The sequence below is a fragment of the Bemisia tabaci genome, chromosome 5, assembly GCF_918797505.1.
Source record: "Bemisia tabaci chromosome 5, PGI_BMITA_v3".
Taxonomy (NCBI): domain Eukaryota; kingdom Metazoa; phylum Arthropoda; class Insecta; order Hemiptera; family Aleyrodidae; genus Bemisia; species Bemisia tabaci.
The window spans coordinates 18,295,405-18,316,817 of record NC_092797.1 but is presented as its reverse complement, the minus strand read 5'-3'; the positions used below and the strand labels follow the sequence as shown (position 1 = coordinate 18,316,817).

Below are 21,413 nucleotides of genomic sequence, written 5' to 3'. Positions count from 1 at the left end.
AACCGTTCATCAATTCGAGATAGCCATTTTATCATCATGAAGTCATCATATATCTCATTTATGAACTTTTTTTTATTAAAATGATCTCTCCTGAAGATGAATTTTAGTTTCTGATATCTCTAAAATGATTATTCCTCTGTGGGACAACCAGTTACTGTTTGTGTTCATCATTTTGTGCTCGTGAACTAATCTCTTCACCTCCTTCTGGGTTGGCTTTATCTGCTTCTCATTAGTTCCTCTCCAGAAAGATTTGTTTTGTTTTTTTTTTCACAGGTACATAAATCCTTTGCCCTACTTTCATTTCACTGTTTTCATTTAGGTGAAAACACTATGCTCTCCAAACAATGCACTCTAGTCTTGTCAGACCCTGAATAATTCTACTACCGGAGTTGAAATAATAATTGGTCAACTCCGCTGTTACTTCGCAGCAGGCTGACTTTTGAAAGTTGTAAGCAGCCCGATAACTAAGACATTAAAATGCGATGTATTGCATGGTAAAGATACGGCTATGTCTTGTCTTACCGTCCTGACATAGTTTCAATAATCAGCCTGTAGGGATGTACATTGCCATGCAGCATCCATACCACATCTCAACCTGTGTGCTTTTGAGAGCCCATTACTGTGTGGTGGTGTAGGTTTAGTCTAGATGAATGAAGTCAGTTTTATCTTTATGTATGCACTCGTATTCTATTTTTCTCTCTCTTTTTTCGCAGATATTTTAAGAATGTCGTCAGAAACTGCCAATCCAGTTGATAGTTCACAGCAACCTCTCAAATCTTCAGCTGAAATTTTATCAGAATTATTTGGGGCTTTCAATGCACCGCCTCCTCAGTTTCCTTCTGATTCAGTCAAATCCTCTGATGAAAGCTCTAGCTCATCAGAGGATGACAAGAAAGAGTCTAAATTGAAGAAACACAAGAAAAAGTCCAAACATAAAAAGCACAAAAAAGTTAAAAAGAAAAAGCACAAGAGTTCTGATTCATCTGACAGTGATAATAGAAAACACAAGAAAAAACATAAGAAAGATCGTAAAAAGAGCAAAGATGGTTCTGACTCTGAAATTAAACAGAAACTTCCTAAATCAAACACCAACAATGTTGGTATATCATTGGATCATTTAGAAAATGACATGGTCGATGATAATATTATCACTGCGTCAGATGAAGAAGCAAATTCAGTCTCTTTAAAAGATGACAATAATCCAAATAAAATAAAGAAATTAGACTCTTTTCTTGATGTTAAATCAACTCTTGATGACATATTTAATAATGTCAAAATGGTTGTGCCATCAGAAGCGCCTAAAAATTCATCAAAAAGTTCATCCTCTGTGAAAGAAACAAAATCTACATCTTCTGGGAAAGAAAATGAACCCACACAAAACTCTTTCAAAGATATCAAACCAGTTCTACCAGTCATCGTAAAACAAGAACCTGTCGACCGTACAGAGTCTGTTAAAAAAAGTCTCTCATCCACTACCACCCCACCTGTAGAAAAGGATCCTGTCCAAGAAAGTGCCACCAAAATTCCAACACCTACTTTGTTTGAGAGCAATGATTCTAGTGAGGCAAAACCTGCAGCAGGTCAGTTGTCAGTTTAGTGTAAGCTTGTTTGGTAGTTTTTGGGGGGTCCTAAATTTCCAATTTGATTTTCAGTGTTTCGTACGTTTTAAATGGCCCCTTACTGTCAGTGCAAACTATACGTCTTGTCGGTAGGTAAATCATGAAAAGGAAGAAACATAAAAAATGGATTCAGAGATAGAAGTTTTGAATTTATTGAATCCTTCTCCTCCTTGCCCATTATGGGTGGCCATCAGGCATACCTAAAAACATGCATGGTAGAAAAATGAGTGTCATTGAGAAGCAAATAGGTCATGATGCCATTACGCTGCATGATTAAACCAGAATAATGTAAGTTCAACAAGAAGGAGGCACAATGCAAGCCAGTTCGAGCTGTTCTTTAAAGTCCTAGCATTAGGCACAGTATAGTAAGTATACGAGATTTCAAAACGTGAATCCCTAAACTGAATAACAAAGGCAAACCTAAATGCTAGTAATTTGTACTCTTTGAAAGAAAAAAAGTTAAAAATCATTCTTTCCATAATTCAAAAGACTGCAAAAGCATTTCACTCAAAACCGCAATTTGCCTTTAAATTTCAATGGAGGAGCAGACTGTCCAATCCATAAAATTTTTTCCCCATTATTTTTGATTTCTTACTACATATTCTCTTGATCTGTTGCAGATAAAGCTAAAGGAACCACAGGGAAGATAGTTATTAAGAACTTAAAATTTAGTAGTGTTTTTGAAGCAACTGTCAGGGAAGTTGAAGAGCAAGCAAAGAAAGAAGCAGAAAAGTATGAAGATGGAGAAATTCACTCCAGCTCTGATTCGGATAAACCAGAGTCTGAATTATCTGAAGGCGAAAAAGATGCCTTAGAAGCCCTTAGTCCCAAAGGTAATTATTCTTTAGTATATGTATGTACCTACTTTTCTGTCCAGCAGCGCTATCTGTTCTTAACACTTGAATCAGGTATAAAATATACATGGGGGGGGGGGGGGGAGGATTACGCATGGACTTAGCAAGATGATAAAATTATTGTTTAAAAAAATATCATCACTTGTGTGAGTTAGAAGTTTTGGTTTCAGGCGCATTTTGGCTGTTCATCAACAGTCCATCATCAGCGACTCAGTCATACCGACTGTCGCTGATGCCTGTTCATCAAAACAGATTTTAGCCGTAACAGTAGTAAGCGGTAATGGTGGCAGCATTATGAGGATGTTATAATCATAACTTTAAGTTTATAGAGCTAGTGTAAATGATAGTTTCCTCGGATAATATAGTTTAAATAGGGTGAAAAGCTTTTGTAAAGTCTTTGAAAACCTAGAGAAGTCAGGAGATTTTGTCTAATTGTGAAAAGTCAAGAGGGGTTGGCTGGAGAACCTTGAAATTCTTTCTTCGGGCCGAAACGTTTTATTTTTTTAAATTTCAAGTAATTTGACAATACATGAGCATCTGTTGTCAAAAGCACATGTTCATTAGCAATCATCCCCCCCCCCCCAAAAAAAACATTGAAAATTCATGAAAAATTTAGGGAATTTTATTTTCAAAAACCCTAAATAGTCATGGGAAAATTTAATTCTAAAATTCATGAAAACTTGTCACCTCATTAAAGTACTACAAACTTTGCTGCAGGTAAATGAAGGAAAAATTTTGAAATTGTCTGTTTATTTTTGAGAAGACCCTAGCGCGGACTCCTTGTTTTTCCCTTTTTTTTGTTCAAACTATAGGGACAGTTCCTGAAATGACGAAAATCCATTTTTCACTAATTGCTTTCTTACTCATTAATGTTTTATGAGGTTTGGAACGTACAATAGAATGAGTTAATTAAATCAGATTTTACTGTTTTCCTTGTATTTTCATATCTGGCTTAGAACGATCGATTTAATTTGGATGCAGAAATATTAACCATGCATTTTCATGTGTTCTCTTCCTCTTTTCAGATGATCTGAAAGACACTATGAAGAAAAGTTCATCATCTAAGTCCAAAAGTAAAAAATGTGATAAAAAACATAAATCATCTCGTGAGAAAAAGAAAAGGAAACGAAGTCATTCTGATTCTATAAGGTTTGTGTCAACTTATATTCATGGCTACTGTCAAAAAATGCGTATTTCCAAATGTTACTCATGTTTTATTTTTCTACGGAAAACTGACCAATCCTTTTCTTGATCTTTAGTGTAAAATTTTCCCCACTCATTTAACAACAAAATAAGCAGAGAAAATCAAATATTACTGCCATGGTTTTCTTTCAAAGTAAGGACGAAAGTTGAATGATTTAAAGACTATTCATAAATACAGTTAAGGAGCTTATCATACCCTCAAGTATCAAAAAAATTATGTTTTTGCTCTCTGTATACTCTCCAAAGCACGTTATCTCTGAAGACTCACCAAAGTAAATTTCCCTTGCATCCCATGCAATAACAATTTATCTATTGTTATAATGGGCCTGTTGCAAACTTTTGTTAGAGCAAAGCTAAGAGTTGTTGCTTACAGATAATGCCTCAAAAAACAAGATGAGCGCATTGGCAAAGTCTGTAATGCACTCATAACTTCACAATCTGCGTAAGAAATTTGCGTTTTTTTTAGTTTTCCGCTTCAAATACGACACTACGGCACAGGTGAACATTTTGTTAGAGGAGTCGTTCCATCGTTGGTAATATTCATCATGGCTGACGCTGACGCTTCTGCAGTTCCGCGCATAATTCGAGGAGAGTTCAAGGTCAATCAAGGCAGGCGAGGAAAATATGAATGTAAACACGCCTTTTGTTATCTGGTCTAATCCTTTTCAGGTGTTATCTCGTCCCATCACACGTGTTTTGGCGAATTGGCCTCAGCCAAGACGAATATTGCCGACAATGGAACGACTCCTCTAACAAAATGTTCACCTGTGCCGTAGTATCGTTTTTGAAGCGGGAAACTAAAAAAAACACAAATTTCTTATGCAGATTGTGAAGTTATAAGAGCATTCCAGACTTTGCCGATGCGCCCATCGGGTTTTTGAGGCATTATCTGTGGGAAACAACTCTTATTTTTGCTCTAGCAGCAAAAGTTTGCAACAGGCCCATTGTAAATAATTTGTATAGTTGTAATGTTAAAACTTTGTAATTTACCAAAAATTATATGATGCAGTTTAATTTATTAGTTTTATCATCAGAGAATTTTAGGAGATGTCTTGAGTTGTAGGTGTGCCGGTTGCATTTCTTCTCTCTTTAATATTTAATGAATTCTCACAACTCACGTTTTACTTTCTAATTCTTTTTTCAGATCACCTAGTCCTGTAAGACACAGAAAAGAAAGAAAAACAAGATCAAGGTCCAGGTCAAAAAATAGAAATGGTACTAAAGATAGGAAAGAAATATCAAGCTCCAGACACCATAGTCATGATAGAAGCAAGCGGTCTCATTCCAATTCCAGGTATTCTAGTGAAGAGAAAAATGATCATCATAGACTCACGGACAGATCCCGACACCGGAGCCATGATAAAGATCGAGTTCATGACAAGGATCAAATCAATGACAAAGATCGAACTCATGATAAAGATCGTTCTCATGACAGACATCGTTTTCATGACAAAGATCGGAGTCGAGATAAGGATCGCCGTAGTCTAGACAAAGATCATCATAGGTCCAGGTGAGCTATTGTATGTTCAAATTATATTCAATGGAAATTAGTATTTTCGTATGTATTCACTTCTATCTTGGCATGTTTGGCCAGTATTGATATTTTCTATGGACTGTGCAACCAGTGAAAACAATAGGTGCACTATGAGTGCCACATTGACTCTGTGCTCTCATTCAACCTGTTAAATTGATCTCGGTGTCGTTTCAAAAAGGGCGTTAAAAATAATTGCTGGAGATTGAAGTCAGCTTGTTTGAACAAAAATTGGCCAAGTCAAGGCAGTTTGAATTTGTGGTGGAAGGCGTCCATTTACAGTTTCCTGAGTGGGAACATCAAATTAAAATCAATTTTGAGATAATGATGAAATACTACAGCTATTACAATTTAGAGGATCATGCAAAAAATCTGAAGTGAAAGTACTGACTGAACGTAGAGATATTAGCAATTGAATGTTCAGCTAAGACATCACGACAGCAGACTTTGCACTTCTACTCATTGTTAATGGTCAACATATGTGCTTTATATGAGTTTACGCCTGGATGCAGTGATTCTTTTATTTTACCAAAAACTCAAGCTGTTATCAGTCTGCTGTCACACACGATCGAGCATTACAAGTGCAATGGAGTCATTTTCTGAAAATCCAGAGTGATTTGCAGATAGTCTGAGACAACAGAAATTGTGTGCTAACCGGCTCTTTCACAATCAAATTTTCATTGTTAATAGATGAAGAAAATTAAAGCTATTTACCTTCAGTTCATCATATTTTTTCTTTTTTTCCTAGCTTTTTCTTGCTCTTTTTTCCCTACAAAAAAATGATCCTATTATGAGGCTCCTTCGTAATCTCTTGTTCTTGGCATTTATTTCTGTATCATTCAATTTCTATGATACTATTTCATTGATATCTTATAAACGTTTTAATGCAGATCACATCACAGAAGTGACCACAAGCGACGGAGATCACGGTCACGCTCTAGTCATCGATCCTCTGAGAGACCAAGGTAAAACTCTTTAAAAAAAAATTTCAGATCAGGGTCCAGTGTATTCACCCAGCTAACAAAGTTTTGCACTTAAAGTTTGTAGGCAGAAGGGACAAGTCAAAAAATGACTCCATATTATAACAAGCAGCGACTACCGCAAGTTCTCGAATATCACACTTTTTCAAATCAAAGGGGTAGAGTGTCATATATAAAATGCATCTGTATGCTCCGCCACCTTTGAAAATCAAGAAAATTTAAAAATTTAAAGAGCTTGTCATCTCGTTAATGGACTTTGAATTTGGCATCACTCAAATGATTTAATCTGAGGAAGTTAAGACATGTAATTAAGAAAAAAAAACCTTTAGTGATGAAAAACCTTTGTAAAATCAGTCTTGTTGAAAAATTTGCAATTTTTATTTATAATGGGTCAGTTGCGCTGATCACAAAATGGTAGATTGATGCTTAATTCTTGTAGATTAGCTTAAAATATTTAGATCTGTCTAAATCGCAACTTCCTACGCTCAATATTAAGTAAGGTATTGCACCTTGAAATTTCGGGTTATCGATGTCATCCACCGCAGTAGTGACACCCTTGGTTTCTTTCTCCTTGCTTTCATCCGAGTTCCATGGTAAGTAACCAGTGCAAATGTGTGTTTCCCTGATTGATGAAAGCAAGGTGGAAGAAACCAAGGGTGTCACTATTGGGGTGGATGACGTCAAAAACCCGACTTTTCAAAGGGCGATATCTCGGTTAATATTAACATAGATAGTTGCGGTTTGGACAGTTCGTATTATTTTTAGTTTATGTACAAGAATCAAGCATTAAAACACGATTCCTTGACCGGCGCAACTGGCCCATTAAGGAAGGTAAGTTTGATGGAAGACTTGACTTTTTTTTGTATCAGGAGCATCATTTGGGAAAGAGAGAGGCAATCCCTTCCACCTTGCATCCTAAAGTTGACTTTCTTCGGCATGATTTGAATTATTGTTGATCAATTTCAGAGCATTTTTTTAATAATTTTCTAAGTCCTCTCCTCCTACCTACCATTTAAATTTTGCCGCCTCCAAACAACTTTTGCCCCTCTAAGATTAGGTCACAATAATTCCCCCATTTTTCATTATCGTAGACTGTCATATGAGTTCTTATCTCATCTTTTTTACATGTATTCTGTAAGTATACATATAACTTAATGTTAAAGCCAGTGAAATACTGTTCTGTTTTCAGGGGAAAATCTGAGGAGAAAATAGACAAGAAAAAACTATTAGAAATAGCTCGGAAAAACACAATTTCCATGTTGAAACAAGGTGCCTTACCTGAAGCTGTTCTTGAAAAAACGAGACTTTCAACTTTTAAAGCCGGTGGAAAAACAGTTGATGAATTAACAGGTGAGAGCCTAGGTATTTTTCTGTCGAATCCAAGGATTTGCATAAAGATGAGCTCGAGCTTTTTCCGATCTCTTTTAAAATTTAATGACACATTTTTTGACGGTTTTATTAAATACATTGTATCTCTTCATTTTCCTGTAAACTTCTCTATTTTAAAGGATCATCAATTTTTATTCCGAAGTAAGATAAAATTGATTTTTATCGTGTGATATTTATTAGGAAAAAAAACCATGGCCTCCGAAACAAAGAGAAACTGTATTATCAAAAAGTATTAACAAAGAAAATAGAGCAAAAAAAAAAAAAAAAAATGATCATCACTTGTCAATAGCTTTGTCTGGTATAACTGTACGTGAAGGACATATGATGCCCCTTCTGGAAGTTTATAATTATCTTTGAAATGTGCCTACCCTGTATTATTTTTTACAGACTTTTGCAAGTTACTATCTCAAAAGGATGCTGATGGTCATGAATCCATCAGTTCCGACACAGATGACTCTGGCAGCGAATCAGAAAAACCATTTCATCACCCATTCCAAATTAAAGATAAGCCTTCTAGTATAGTACTAAATATAAAGGTATGAATTTTCAAATGACTATTTATAGATTTGAACTTAAACTGTGTACTTCAGTCAGGTCTGCTGGACATATTTTCAGCCTATCCAAGTTTTCTCTTGCATTATTATTTTCATTTACATCAAAAGCATACTGTTTAGCATTGTAGATGTGACAGTGAATTGGCGAAACTCTCCATACCTAAAACTTACTACTCCCACTAAGATCTTTATCAAGTAGATCGAGGTTCAAGACTTGTTTTTATGAATTGATGCAACAGTCAACACTGCGTTGCCTGGAAAAAAAAACATTCTTACAGCTTTAATCTGTCGCACCAAAATTTCTTAATGTTCAAAGCCCCAATTTTGCTTTGCTAAGGAAGAATGCTGTATGAACATTCGAGAGTTGTCAAATTCTCCTGGTTATAATAATTTTTACATATTTTATTGAGGAGGAAAGTTACTTATATTTTTTACAAAACTTTAAGGTATTTTATATTGAATTGCGAACAAAATTCTCTGAAAAGTTTGCAAAAACATGTTCACAATTTTCCCGGTAAATTCGTTTTTTATTCAAAGAAAAATGGCAACCTGTATACCTACTAAAGGCTCCCTTGTACGGCAAAATTGCTTGAATGAAGATGCCCTATTTCGAAAATAAAAAGTTTTATCTATTTAGCACAAAACCACTAAATTTTTTTTTTTTTTTTTTTTACTTAGGGAGAAGATATGAACGTCTTGTAGATCTTTGGAGGTCCTCATCATCACATTGTTCTGAAGCATGCAAAAAAAAAAAAATTAAAATAATGAAAGAAAAACACCATTTGAACTACAATGAAACCTCTGTATAACAACGACTTTGGTTGTTTTGCTAAAAGTTGTTAAATTGAGGTTTTGCTGGAGATTGGAATAATAACGAAAACCGCTGCTTTCTCTAAATTTGTACCAAATATCTGTCTTATGCAAAAAGACGTATGTTTTCAGTTCTTCTTTTAGTTCAGTTAGTGCCCTAATTACCTCCTGCAAGCATCTGTTTTCTCATCACCTCCAGTTTTTGAAAAGTTTTTGGCAATTCCTCCTCGTTCCATTAAATTGCAACTAATTAATTTGATGATTCTGATTATTTTAGATTGCTCTTTTGTCACCTTGAAAAGTTTTACCGACTTCCTAGCTAAATCAATCATTTATCAATGAAAACAATTTTTGAAAGTATCAGCCTAGTCTTGTATTCTATTGAATTTTGAATGTAAAATTAACCTCTGTAAAAAATTTCAGGGTGCTCAGCCATTACCTTTGAAATCTTTACAAGAAAAAACTGCTGAGTCAGCCAAAAAGTTAAGTGCTCAATTTCCTGTGTCAAGTGGACAACAGCATAGAAAAACTGGTAATCCTTCATTTATTTTGTCAATTCTGTTATGATCTGTCTTCTAAAATTGAATCTGATTCCAAGCGATTTTAATGCCGCAACTGCAGCAGACCAGTCTGAGTGGGAAAAAGATGTTTACAAATCTCCTGATGTTTTTAAAATTGGAACGATTATTCTGATTATATCTAGAATGAAAATAAGGGTGAATGTTTGAACAGACTTGGAAAGTTCACCAAAGTAATCGTGAAATTATGTAGTTTTGAACATCTCGTTAACCTATTCAGTCAAGCTTGCCGGTTTTGATGTTTTTATTTTTAAGTATTCTGTTATAAATGGGGTTCTCTGCTCTTATTGACTTAAGAGGTAGCTGACTGTGAGTTTATTCTATTCTAAATTTGCTTCTCTTTATCTCATTCTCAACTTTTCCTACAGGCGGATTATTGAAAGTTTAAAGTAGCCCGATAAGACATCGAATCGCGATATATTGCATGGTTAAGATAGGGCTATGTCTTGTCGTGTCGGGCCAACAAAGTTTCAATAATCAGGCTGCTGCTCTTGGCGCTGTATCGTCTCCTTCCTCCATATGCATTTTTATACATTTGTATTTCTCAGCTTGTTTGAACTGTGTAGCCTAGGTGTATCATTTTTTAACACATTCTTGTACATGCCTGATAGAAAAAAAAATTATTTGCTTTTGAGGATGGTTAGTAGAACCATCAAAACTCTCTCAAAACATTTAAAAAATCAGTCAGGAAAGTACATTTATGACTTTAGAAAAAATCACATGGTTTCATAGTGTAAACTTTGTTTTCATCTAATTTTTTATTTGAGCTTTAATAATGTTCCTGTTATCTTTTTTCTATTTCTTGCAGAAGAATGGGTTCCTGTTGAACCGAAAAAGACTGAAGCTGCTCCGCTGCCTGTATCTGCGCCCTTGGCAATAACCGCGCCACCTCCACAGCCCGTAGCCACTCCCGTTGCTCAAACGATGCCACTAGGACCTGCAGCTGTTCCTGCTCCCGCTGCTCCTGTTCCTGTTCCAACACCAGTCATTCCTTCACCTCTTCAGACGAATGCAATCGCCCCACCACCTGCTGCTATTTTCCCTCCTCCTCCTGTTGCACCAGTTGTAAGAAATTTTTGTTTATTGTTTACAGTTTTTGAAATAATAAAAAACCCAGATAATAGGAGCTCTAAAACGGGGGTGCAATGAGTGCTCAATCTTGCGCCAGCCATAATTTTAAATTAGCCTCAACTTCGTGGAAAGTCCCTGAAAATGTGAAAAGGGAAATGTTGCTGAGGGGCAAAAGTTTTGCATGTCTTCGCCTTAGCTTGTGTCGAGATTTGTAATGCGGGCGCCAAATCTGGCAAATAATCTGAACAATGGAATCTGCAGAAAATTTCGGAGTAGGTCCATACGGTATTCTGAAAACGCCTGATAGCTAAAATGGCATAAAGTAATATGTAAATACGTATGTATGAAGAAATTATATCAGCGTTTCAATTTTGCAAAATGGCCAATCATTTAATGAATTAATTTTTTATCAATATCAAAATTTTAATGTTATTTTTTCTTTTCTTTCTCTTTTTCAGAAAGACATCGGGTCCATAGTTACGCAGCGGCTGATGGCCATGAGGAAACTTGTCGAAAATCCTCACGATGTTGAAGCTATTAGCTCAATGTATAAAGCGCAGCAAGATGTAAGTGCAGAAAGTAACAGGACTATTATATTAGAATCTATGCTTAGTTTTTACTGAAGTAATAGTATGAAATAACTACAAGGATAAAACCTAGAGAACATTTTTCTCTTGCAAATGAATATGAACGAATTTATGTCAGATCAATATGAGATCAAATTGTTTGCCACAAAATTCCAAGTATAAATTCTGCACATCATTTTTACATTGTACCTATACAACATACTGAGTGATTCTCAATATATTTCTAAAAAGTATTCAACTCACAATCTACGTGAGAATTTCAAAAGAATTTGGATATTACAACATTGCTTACAACAATGAATGTAATCCGATCAGTCCTGTGGTTGGAATCCCATTGCTTCAATTTATTCTTGCATCGGTTATGACCAAGGTAAGTGAAATGAAGGTATGCTCTTGCCGACCTTTTTTGCCAGAACTCAGCTTTCGACTCCCGCCACTAGAGCTGTGGTGCAAAATTTGAATTTCAACAATTTTGCAGTCTTGACCAAAAATAAATATGACTGTCTACTGTTGATAAGAATGAACAAATAGCCTTGTCACTAAAAGCATATGATTTTTAGTTTTTGAAGAATTTGCTTACACTGAATTTGTTTGTCTTCATCATCAGTAGACGATAGTATTTTTTTTCGGTCAAGGCAGCAAAGTTTTTGAAATTCAAATTTTGCGCAACAGCTCTAGCTGTGAGAGCCGTAAGCTGAGTTCTGGCGGAAAGGGTCGGGAAGAGCATACCTAATTTTCACTTACTTTGGGTTATGACCACAATTGGTTTTAACGACAAACTGAGGGAGGCTCCTAAAAAATTGCTGTATCCACTGTATCCACTGTATCTCAATTAAATCTCTCAAGTCTTATACTTCCTCACATATTTTCACAGATGCGAACCTGGGCAGAGTCGAAACAAACACCTGGCCAGTTCACCGGATCTACGGGAGTGAGAGTACTTTCAGCTGCTGAATTAGCCTCTGGACCACAAGCATGGGTTAAAAAGGTATGCTTTGTCAGCTTTTAGCTTTAGTCTCAAATCCACCGGTTGTGACTTCATTTCAGCCTGTACGAAGAGTCATTATCAAAATTTTATCAATTTATTTTAGACCGCAGCATTTTGCATATGATAAATATGTATTCATAAGTGCCTCAGCTTAAATCTTTTCAATGTTAGGTAAGATTTCTAGTTCTAGTATTTGATACCTCCGAGGACACAAGGTGTTGCAATATTCTCATACCAGTTCAGATTAATTCTAGTATTCAACTCCATTCACGAACAATGTCCCCCTTATTTGAGTATTCATACAGTATTTCTTAATAATTTTTTTCAATTTTTAATATAATTACATTTTTAAAGTTATCTCAAGGTGAAATTTATTATATGAATAATGATTCCTGATCACAGTGAACTGAGCCCATAATGGCTTTGCTGAGTGTTTCTCTTTTGAAAGTTTATTTTGGAATTCTGGCTTCAAATGTCAATGGCATTTGATAAAGAAGACCTGCTTAAAGCAATATTTTAGCAGATTTTCCACTGTGCATTTCACTTTCCTCCTTTTTTTTAATTTTCGTGTTTTTTGAATCCTTAATTTATGAATAGAAATGATCAAAATCTGTAGTCAGGAAATGTCTAAAACCAGTGAGGTTTTTTATTTTGAGTGTAGCGCAATCATATTTTACTCCTTGTCAATCTGAGCATGTAACAAATTTTCAGGCTTCCGCTGTAGAATGAGATAAGTATTGTGAAATGAGAACCTAGTATCGAGTTTTTAAATATCATTATGATCTTTGGCCTTCCTCTAAGATTCTTGCTCTGAATGCTCTTTGATTAAAGAGGATCAATGTCAGAAAAACTACAGATATGCCTTTGATTGGTATAAATCGAAAAATAATATCCAAGCCTTTTTTCCAATATTGCAATTTACGTCATGTTAAAACAAAGATTCATCGTGTTAGAGATCATGCACCATGATTTTTCAAGTTATATCTTTCGATATTAGATGTGAAAACGCTGTGTTTCGACCAATCATACTGAGCTTGGCCAATGAATTTACAAGTTTAAAACGGCAGAACCTGATTTTCCTTTTACGGAGCTATCTGATGCACAAGGATCAGTGATGGAGTGAAAGTCTCATTTAGAAACTCACTACTTTTTTCTCGTTTTTAACCAATTTTTGACATGCCCTAAGTATTACCTGCTCTGTGTTTTAACTTATGAAGTAATTGCCAAAAAACGGTAACTTAGATGAATGAAACCCCTTTTAACTTCTACTAAACGGAGAACACAGAGCATTCTCCGTGTCAAAATGTCAAGTATATTTTTGTTTCTATACAACAGTAGCGGACAATAAATTTTGCACGAAATTTTGCTTTGAGACGGGAGATCCCTTTTCACTTGAGCTTTAATCACGGATTTGCTATAAGAAGCTTTCATCAAAATTGTATGTAGTTCTGACGCGCACTCAGTTAAACCCACATTTTCTTGAAAATAAAAATTTTTTATGGGCATGGCAAAATTTGGGGACAGTTTCCTTAAAAACGTATGCCATTTTGTATTTTGGTGCAAAGCCTGGTTTGGGCATGACTTCCAGGGTCAGTTTTGTCTGTGTAACTGGAAGTTTTGCGATGAACATAAAAGCATTATGGCATATTTGTTTTGAAATGAAGCTGTCGCAGTGACAACCACCCTGAGAATTTGTTACAGGCTTTTTTATACAACAGGATTTCTTTCAACTCAATGGATTTCAGCTGTGTGTTGCTATTTTGAGTTATTATCTTGTTTCTGCCGATGGTGTTTAACAAATTGAGATGGTGAGTTTCTCAACTTCTTTGCGGATACCTTAAATTCTTTTTAATTTACAAGAATTATCAGGAACCAAGCATGAGTGAGCAATTCCGATCACTTCCTTGAGTTTGGAATTAAAACCGTCAATTCAGTAGATTCCCTCTTTTCATGGCTCGGTGAAAAGCTTGCTTTCCATCCATGTAAGGTTTGACTTTATGTACAGAACATTAATTTTATTTCAACCAATTTTAAAAGTTTTTAATGAATCATAAACACGACTTTCTCCTCCAAGTTTCGTGCCGAATCTTAGTTCCCAAAATTAGAATTTAAAATTGAAATTGCGTACAAGTTTGCTTTTAAAGCAGCTGTAGGCAGTTTATCTTATTAGGAACATTAGTAGATTAAAAATTCTCATTTTCAGTCATTTGAAAGTTATTGACTGCTTAGTTATTGTCTTTGCAACTCATCACTACCATGATTAAGTGAATGGAATGTCAGTTCATTGCAACAGACGACACTGGCTAAGCTGACCAAAGCTGCTCGAGGCAACAATTTCTACATCTTGCAGCTGGATTAGATGCACACTCATCATTATTGCTCTTTTTGCTTTTGCCAGTCCTTTAGGACCTTCCCCTTTTCAAGACTAATTGCAGCTAGCTGGCGTGTCCTGTCCGTTAACTTCCCCTCTGAAGGACATTAAATGATGCGCACCTTCTTGGTTTCTCCCAAGTCTTATTGACTAGTCTCTAAGTCACTGATGAAGAGAAGCCCCGAAGGTGCTTGACTTTTGGTGTCCAGCTGGAGGGGTGCTCAATCGTATGCTAGTTGGCTGGCCACAATCACACCCACAAAGAAATAAGTCCTGTGTGACTGGCAGGAATGGAGTGAGTATTGATCAGGGTTGTCACGGTCAGGGAGTACCGGGGAATGTCAGGGAAAATTTGTCAAATCACCTTCATTTGCTTTCTATAATGGGTTTGAGGTTCAAACAACGAATTTTGCCTGAAAACTATGTTCAATCATGTCTTCTTTACCCGCTGTCATATCCTCAATTTTCAAGGAATTTCACCAAAGTGTGTCACGGAAAGCAGGGAACTGTCAGGGAATTTTATTTTCTTAATGCTGTGGCAACCCTGATTGATAATGAGCGTGCAGCTTCAATTTGCGGGAGGTGTGCATGTTGTTACCACAAGCAGCTAAGGCTCTTAGCAATAGAATTTGGAATTTAACCAGGGATATTATGTCGTTTGTTATTATTTTTTTGCTACAAAGTCTTGACCTATAGAGCTTGGTGTCTTGCACACAATACATAATACGTGGTATTTTAAATGCTGCTTGCTTTCACAAAGGACAAGAATCATAATAGAGGCAGTGTCCGAAGGCATATTGGGCTGTAACTATTATGCCAGAGTGTAAAGCTGGGTTGCCGTACATAACTCTGCCTCTTCAATAAAATCAGTTAACAGGGCCCCGATCAACAAAACTGCAGGCCCAGTCTCTCAGCCTGGGTTAGTCGCATTGTGGTGCTCTCTTATACTAGGTCTAAGAGGGTGCATTGCTGGAGTAATCTTCTCCTGTGGTTTCAACTGGCACATGTACAAACCTAATCAAGTTGAGTCTATTTGATAACCTGAGAGTGATATTAAGCTGTTGCCATGTCCCTGAGTAGGCGCAGCCAAGCTACTCGATTTTGAATTTCTCTGGCTCTTGATCAATGGCAATTAAGGAACTCCGAGGAAATTTTTTGTGGTGTTAATGAGAATTCTTAGCAAGCAAAATGGTGTGTAGTGTGTCACTGATGATAACGGCTTGTCACAAGAAAAGTTGGGGAAATCACCTGAAGTTCAACTTCCAAATTCAAGTAGTCTATACTGCATGCTCTGCTGCAAGCCGAAGATGTATGGTTGCATCTCAGGTTCTTGGAAAACACTTTCATTACTTTTAACTCTGTAATTTACAAATGTTCATTCGTTGTCATGGTTATTTCTAGAGATCTACCTGACCAAGTCTCATGATTTTTTGACCATCCAGTATTCATAGATTTAAATCTCGCTTCTTTAAATTATCAAATTACAAATTACGTTTGTCCTTTTTTCAAGTCCAGTCTGTTGTTGGGTAACATAATGACAAGGGACAGACACCCTTAGTAACAGATAATCATCTGTTTTTCAGTTATTCTCTTCAAAATGGAAGTGCTGCCTTTGATACATGCAGAACGCCTCTCAGTTGAATCTATTTTTTGTAATGCTCTGGCTAAATAATGTTTGTTATATTCCAAGGTTCTCATTTCAGTGGTAACCACACATCAAATATTGTTTCCAGTGTGTTGAGTGTGTTTTCACTTCTGAAGCTCAGGGATGTCCTTTTTCGCCAACTGTTTCTAACGAACTGTTGAAGTTTGAAAAGAGGTGCAACCTTATTTTTTTCAATCAGTAGTCAAGTTCAAACTTGCTGAAGCTCTACTTCACTTCCTGAATGGTGCCATCTTTTGCTCGTTCAACTTTGATGGAGCTCTTGTAAATTTTTGTAAAGTAACCCTTTGAAATTTAGGACCCTGTTTTTTTTTACTAATATGAATTAAAAATTATCTGTAAATGGGTCCTCTTCGTTAGTGCCAGTGCAATATGGAAACAAGTCACCTATCTCTCCTTTACATTAGATTAATGTAGCTGTGGCATTCCATTATCAAATGCAGCATTTATTTCTATGAGTAACAACAGACTCCGCTTGAAAAGTGGCCATACTGGTTGGTCAAATGTTGAATACGAAGGTTGCCGCATGCTTTAATGTGAATAGCAGGCCATAGTAGAAGAAACAATACGGGCTAATAATATGTTCTGTCCACAAAAATTTATCCTTGAAATCTATCATTACAAGTAACATGCAAGGTCCCTTATACCCAGTCAGCTCCTCTTCTCATTGAGTGTTCAAAAGAATGTTCGGATTTTTCTGAATATTAGTCTGAAGCTCCCTCTCAAGAGAGATCATTTCAAATGGACGTATTTCTATCAAACGGAACTATGTGCATTCTGCATTATGACGTGAGCCCTGTTATGCACATATGCTTATGGGTTTCAGGGCTCATGTCTTAATGCACACAGTTCCGTTTGACAGAAATACGTCCAAATTAGGAACTTAAATACTTTTTAAGGAATTTGTGTACATATCTTTTTGATGTAGACATAAAATGTTATGATGTTGAGAGTGGGTAAGTCGCCCTAATTGCAGAATTGTATATGGATGGTTTTAGCTCATAAATTAGCAAAAATTAACAAATTTTATCCTAATGCCAAATCTTCAGATCCAATATTAACGAGTATATTGCCCTTTGAAGGACACCCATGTTCTTCAAAGGGCACCTGTTATACACCAAATTCAACACGGTGTATGATATCATCCTATGCTGTAGTGCATACCATGATTTCTTCCACCTTTGATTCATTCATTAGAGATACGTACATTTGCACAGGTTTCACCACTTTAAACACGCACGGGAACAAGGTGAAATCAACCACGGTAGGCACCTTTGCAGTAGATGACATCATTTACTGTCCTTTTTGAGGGGCAACATCTGTTGATATTGGACGTAGAAGCAAGGTGCTTGGATGGATGTTATTAGTTTTTGCTGATCCATAATCTGAAATCTTCAAAACACGACTCTGACCAGCGCAGCTGACTCATTTTCTTGATTGATTTACTTTGATTGAAGGTATCATAATTTTAAAAATGAAAGCCTCGCAAAATCGGTTTATTTTTCAAGACTCAGTTTTTTTAGCTGTTAAAAGTGATGTGTGATTCCTGATTCACCTAACTGAATGATCATTCTTTCTTTCCTTTTCTTTACAAACAGGATATGTTGATCTCTGCCAAACCAGTCTCAGGCGGGATGGGCATGACTCTGCTTCAAAAAATGGGATGGAAACCTGGAGAAGGTCTCGGAAAAAACAAAGAAGGTTCTTTGACACCGCTGTCTTTAGAAGTAAAAATGGACAAAAAAGGTATCTAATTTCTTAACAGCTATCTCTTAGATGACTGTTATCATTTTCCATCCAAAAGTCTGCAAGTTGAAGCGAAAGTTAAGCTTTTTTTCCAAACTAATTTTTCTCACTCACAAATCAAAAATATGTTCTGAATTTCACGGATGGTGCTCAGTTAGTTCACTTTTCTCCTTTCTTTTGGACTCAGTCCAGTTTCCAACTGCTTCATTTATTTTTCATAATCTCCATTTTATTTTTTATTTTATTTCTCATAATCAGAAGATGGAGAGAGGCTGTGAAGCTACTCCCTTATTTTGTAGACTTAGTGTCATGCTGATTCCTAGGCAAATCCATATCGATGGCCAAAGTACGGAACCATGACCTCCATTTATGACTTTGCAGACTTCCTGTCATTGTTATTGTTTTCTCTGGAAAAGTCGTCAATGTAATATCTTGCAAACTCCCTTGACTCTTCTTCTCTGTTAGCAGAATATTGTGTGTAAATCTGAGGCATAAATTTGGCCTACAGCCTGTGTCACACTATCAAAATACTCCATTAAAATGTCAAGGTCAAGTGCTGTGATTGGTCCAAGTCAGCAAATAAGCCAATCACAACACCTGAACTTGATATTTTAATGGCTAGTTTTGATAGTGTGACACAGGCCAATCTCTTCAAAAAAATAAAAGAAGAGTGACAATTTTGAAACACCGCAACGGAGTTACATGGTTGTGCTTCTTGGTCATTGATATCTGTCTGTACTTATCTGAATCTGCTCAGTGTAAATGGAGCAGCCATAGAGATGCCTGGACCAATATACAATACAGAGGGCATATACCGTTGTTCCTCGGACGTAAGGGCGTATATCGATTTCTGTGTGAGCCTTGTTCTCCACATAACTCTATGCACTTCAGGGCTCATGTGCAAATAGAGATACACCCTTATGTCAGAGGGGCAACAATATAAGGGTGCCTGCTGGTCCTGAAAGGTCCAAAAAGAGAGAATTTTGAAGATAGGAAAGTAATGAAAAGATGCAGATTCAGCCAAGACGAGATTCACATCTTACCCAATGTAGTTGGGTAGATCCGTGTAGAACGCATGAAGCAAACAAAAATGAAAAATGCAACATGCATCAGTAGTAACATTATTAAACATGAAGATGAGTTGCTAGAGTTTTTCCTGTTGACAGGAATTGAAAACTGCCTAGTACTTGGGTGCAAAAAAGGCACTTCTCAGTCTTAGGGTTTCAGAATTTCATAGTCATTTCATTTTTACTCACAGGACAAGAAAAAAAATTAACGGATTTCGTAATTCAACATTACCTCTAGCCCAAACATCAAGTTTAATGATCCAGTAGTTTCCTCACAAAAATGGAAATTGTTAAGGGAGATTTTGAAACACTGTAACAGGGCTGTGCCTTTTTTGCACCCAAGTCCTACAGTTTACGCACAAGCAATTGACTCCAAGAGAATGTAATGGACTTTTTAATTTATTTCATTACTTGTCGTTAGATGTGATTGTCATTGATTAAATGTCATTTCAGGTCTTGTGTCCCAGGAAGATTTCCCAAAGCCACCACCAAAAGCCCCTCCACCTTTTCGGGCAAATTTCAAATCTCTTGAAGGTAATTTCAAAATCTGTATTCAATAATTCTGTTTTATGGGTCTATCGCACATAACTTTTTTTACCTTGTAGGCTAAAAATTAGATGGATTAACATGTTGTAGATAAAAAAGTGTGGATGAAAAGTGATGGAACCTTTAAAATAAAGTTGCAAACTCAGTGGGATGCAAGTTTGCTTGCCTCCTCACTTACCTCTCCAATTTTGATGCAGTTTCTTAATTACCTCAAGCCTGGAAAGTCAGGAGGCTGCATTGCTCTGAGTAGTGGGCCAATGAGAAGCCTCTAACTTGTGAGTGGTTGCATTCCAGATTTGTTGAAACAAGTTTTTCTCTAAACAGCAGATTAAGTGTGCTTAAGGAAAAAATGTAATGCTGTATGTACTGCATAAGGCAGTTTCTTGATGTCTCTTTGGCTTACCATCATCCTGCAGCTGATCGTTAACTTCTCAAGCTTGTTGAGGATCTAAACATACGTATGAAAATTATAAGTCTATTTTTATTGAAAATATTTTTATGATTTAAGAAGGAAAAAAGAGGAAAATTTTCGATTTGAATCACCATCTATTAAATTATCTTATCAAATTTTAGACTTACTTTTTAACTACTATCGAAACTAATATCTGAGATGGTAAACTGGTGTCCGAAGTCATCTATCGAACCCTTGCCCAAAAGGTATGTACGTATAAGCGCACACATAGGTTCGTTCACTGAGTTGAGATCACACAACCATTAGTGTCTCACAGCCCCGATCTTAGATATGACTGTTTTTTAAATCTTCCAGCTTTTTTTTCATTTCTTAACTCAAAATGGTAAAGTCTTCAAGCAGAACATCTAAATTATACTTCTATGGTCTTCAGCCTCACTGCCTTAGGCCATGTAATTTTTGTCCTGCAATTACACACTTATAATTAGATCTATATTTTTCAGGCAAACATCCAGTTTCTCTGCTCACTGAGTTCTGCTTGAAGAGACGCATCCCACCTCCTGTGTTTGACCTTTGCATGGAAACAGGTCCAGACCACAAAAAGAATTTCCTGTACAAGGTAAATAGACCCCCTTCACTATGAATTCTGCAGACCTACCGATCATTATCCCCTCTTTTAATGTTACTCCATATGTTTGTGCATGACTTTCAAAATTTATCAGTGAATGTAATTTAAAACCTGTTCTTCTTGGACACTCTGGGGTGTAGTATCTCCTTCCTGGACATAATTTTCCGAAAATCATTGAGATACTCTGAACCAAAGTCGTAAAGTCAATCCCCTGTCACTATTGATAATGGGTCTGCTAAGTTCAGCACGCTGGATAACAATGACAAAAGACTATAGATGGACACGAGAGCTTGGCCAGAGACCAAGTGCATGGGAAGGACATACAACGGTTAGATCGGTGGAGCTGGCAATTCAAACATAACACCCCTGACGCTCTGGGTGCTCCAAGAGTTGTTGTCGAGCTTCTAACTCTATATTTTAATATAGAGATATTTAGATATACGCACTTAAGATAGCATTTACTCTATGGATTCCATAATTTTAAACTGTTACAGGTTCGGGTAAAAGGAGTAGAATACAAACCTGGTGTTGCGAGTCCCAATAAAAAACTGGCGCGAAAAGAAGCAGCTCAAGCATGCTTGCAAGCATTGGGTGTTCTACCACCATCATAAGGACTTTGATACATTTTTTTATATTTTTAAATAATCTATTTTTGTAGAAGCGATTTTCTTCTTGTTACCTTTTTTTGTAGTTGTCTTGTAAAATAAATTGAAACTCACAATTTCAGTAGAACCTCATCTTGTTTTTTACGAGCCATCGAATCCAAAATGGAATCCAGGAAACATTAAAACTTTTTAAGTCCTCTAAATTTTAAATGCG

General features: G+C 36.3%; 1 protein-coding gene across 4 annotated transcripts; it reads left to right on the top strand.

The window, feature by feature from the left end:
* Positions 1–42: 42 nt before the first annotated feature.
* Son (Son RNA binding protein) lies at positions 43–21,326 on the top strand. 4 transcript variants are annotated; one of them, XM_019040031.2, is made up of 16 exons: positions 43–273; positions 714–1,580; positions 2,240–2,452; positions 3,499–3,622; positions 4,821–5,186; positions 6,098–6,172; positions 7,377–7,537; positions 7,964–8,112; positions 9,364–9,472; positions 10,327–10,583; positions 11,048–11,155; positions 12,051–12,164; positions 17,797–17,944; positions 19,465–19,545; positions 20,470–20,585; positions 21,089–21,326. In XM_019040031.2, exons 2-16 carry the CDS (start codon positions 725–727, stop codon positions 21,203–21,205), a joined length of 2,994 nt encoding a protein of 997 aa, XP_018895576.2. In that variant the 5' UTR covers positions 43–273; positions 714–724; the 3' UTR covers positions 21,206–21,326. The 4 variants fall into 4 exon arrangements, 1 of the variants encoding a protein (XP_018895576.2); XR_011899868.1 differs by lacking the exons at positions 20,470–20,585; positions 21,089–21,326 and adding an exon at positions 13,910–13,972; XR_011899866.1 differs by lacking the exons at positions 20,470–20,585; positions 21,089–21,326 and adding an exon at positions 13,883–13,972.
* Positions 21,327–21,413: the final 87 nt, after the last annotated feature.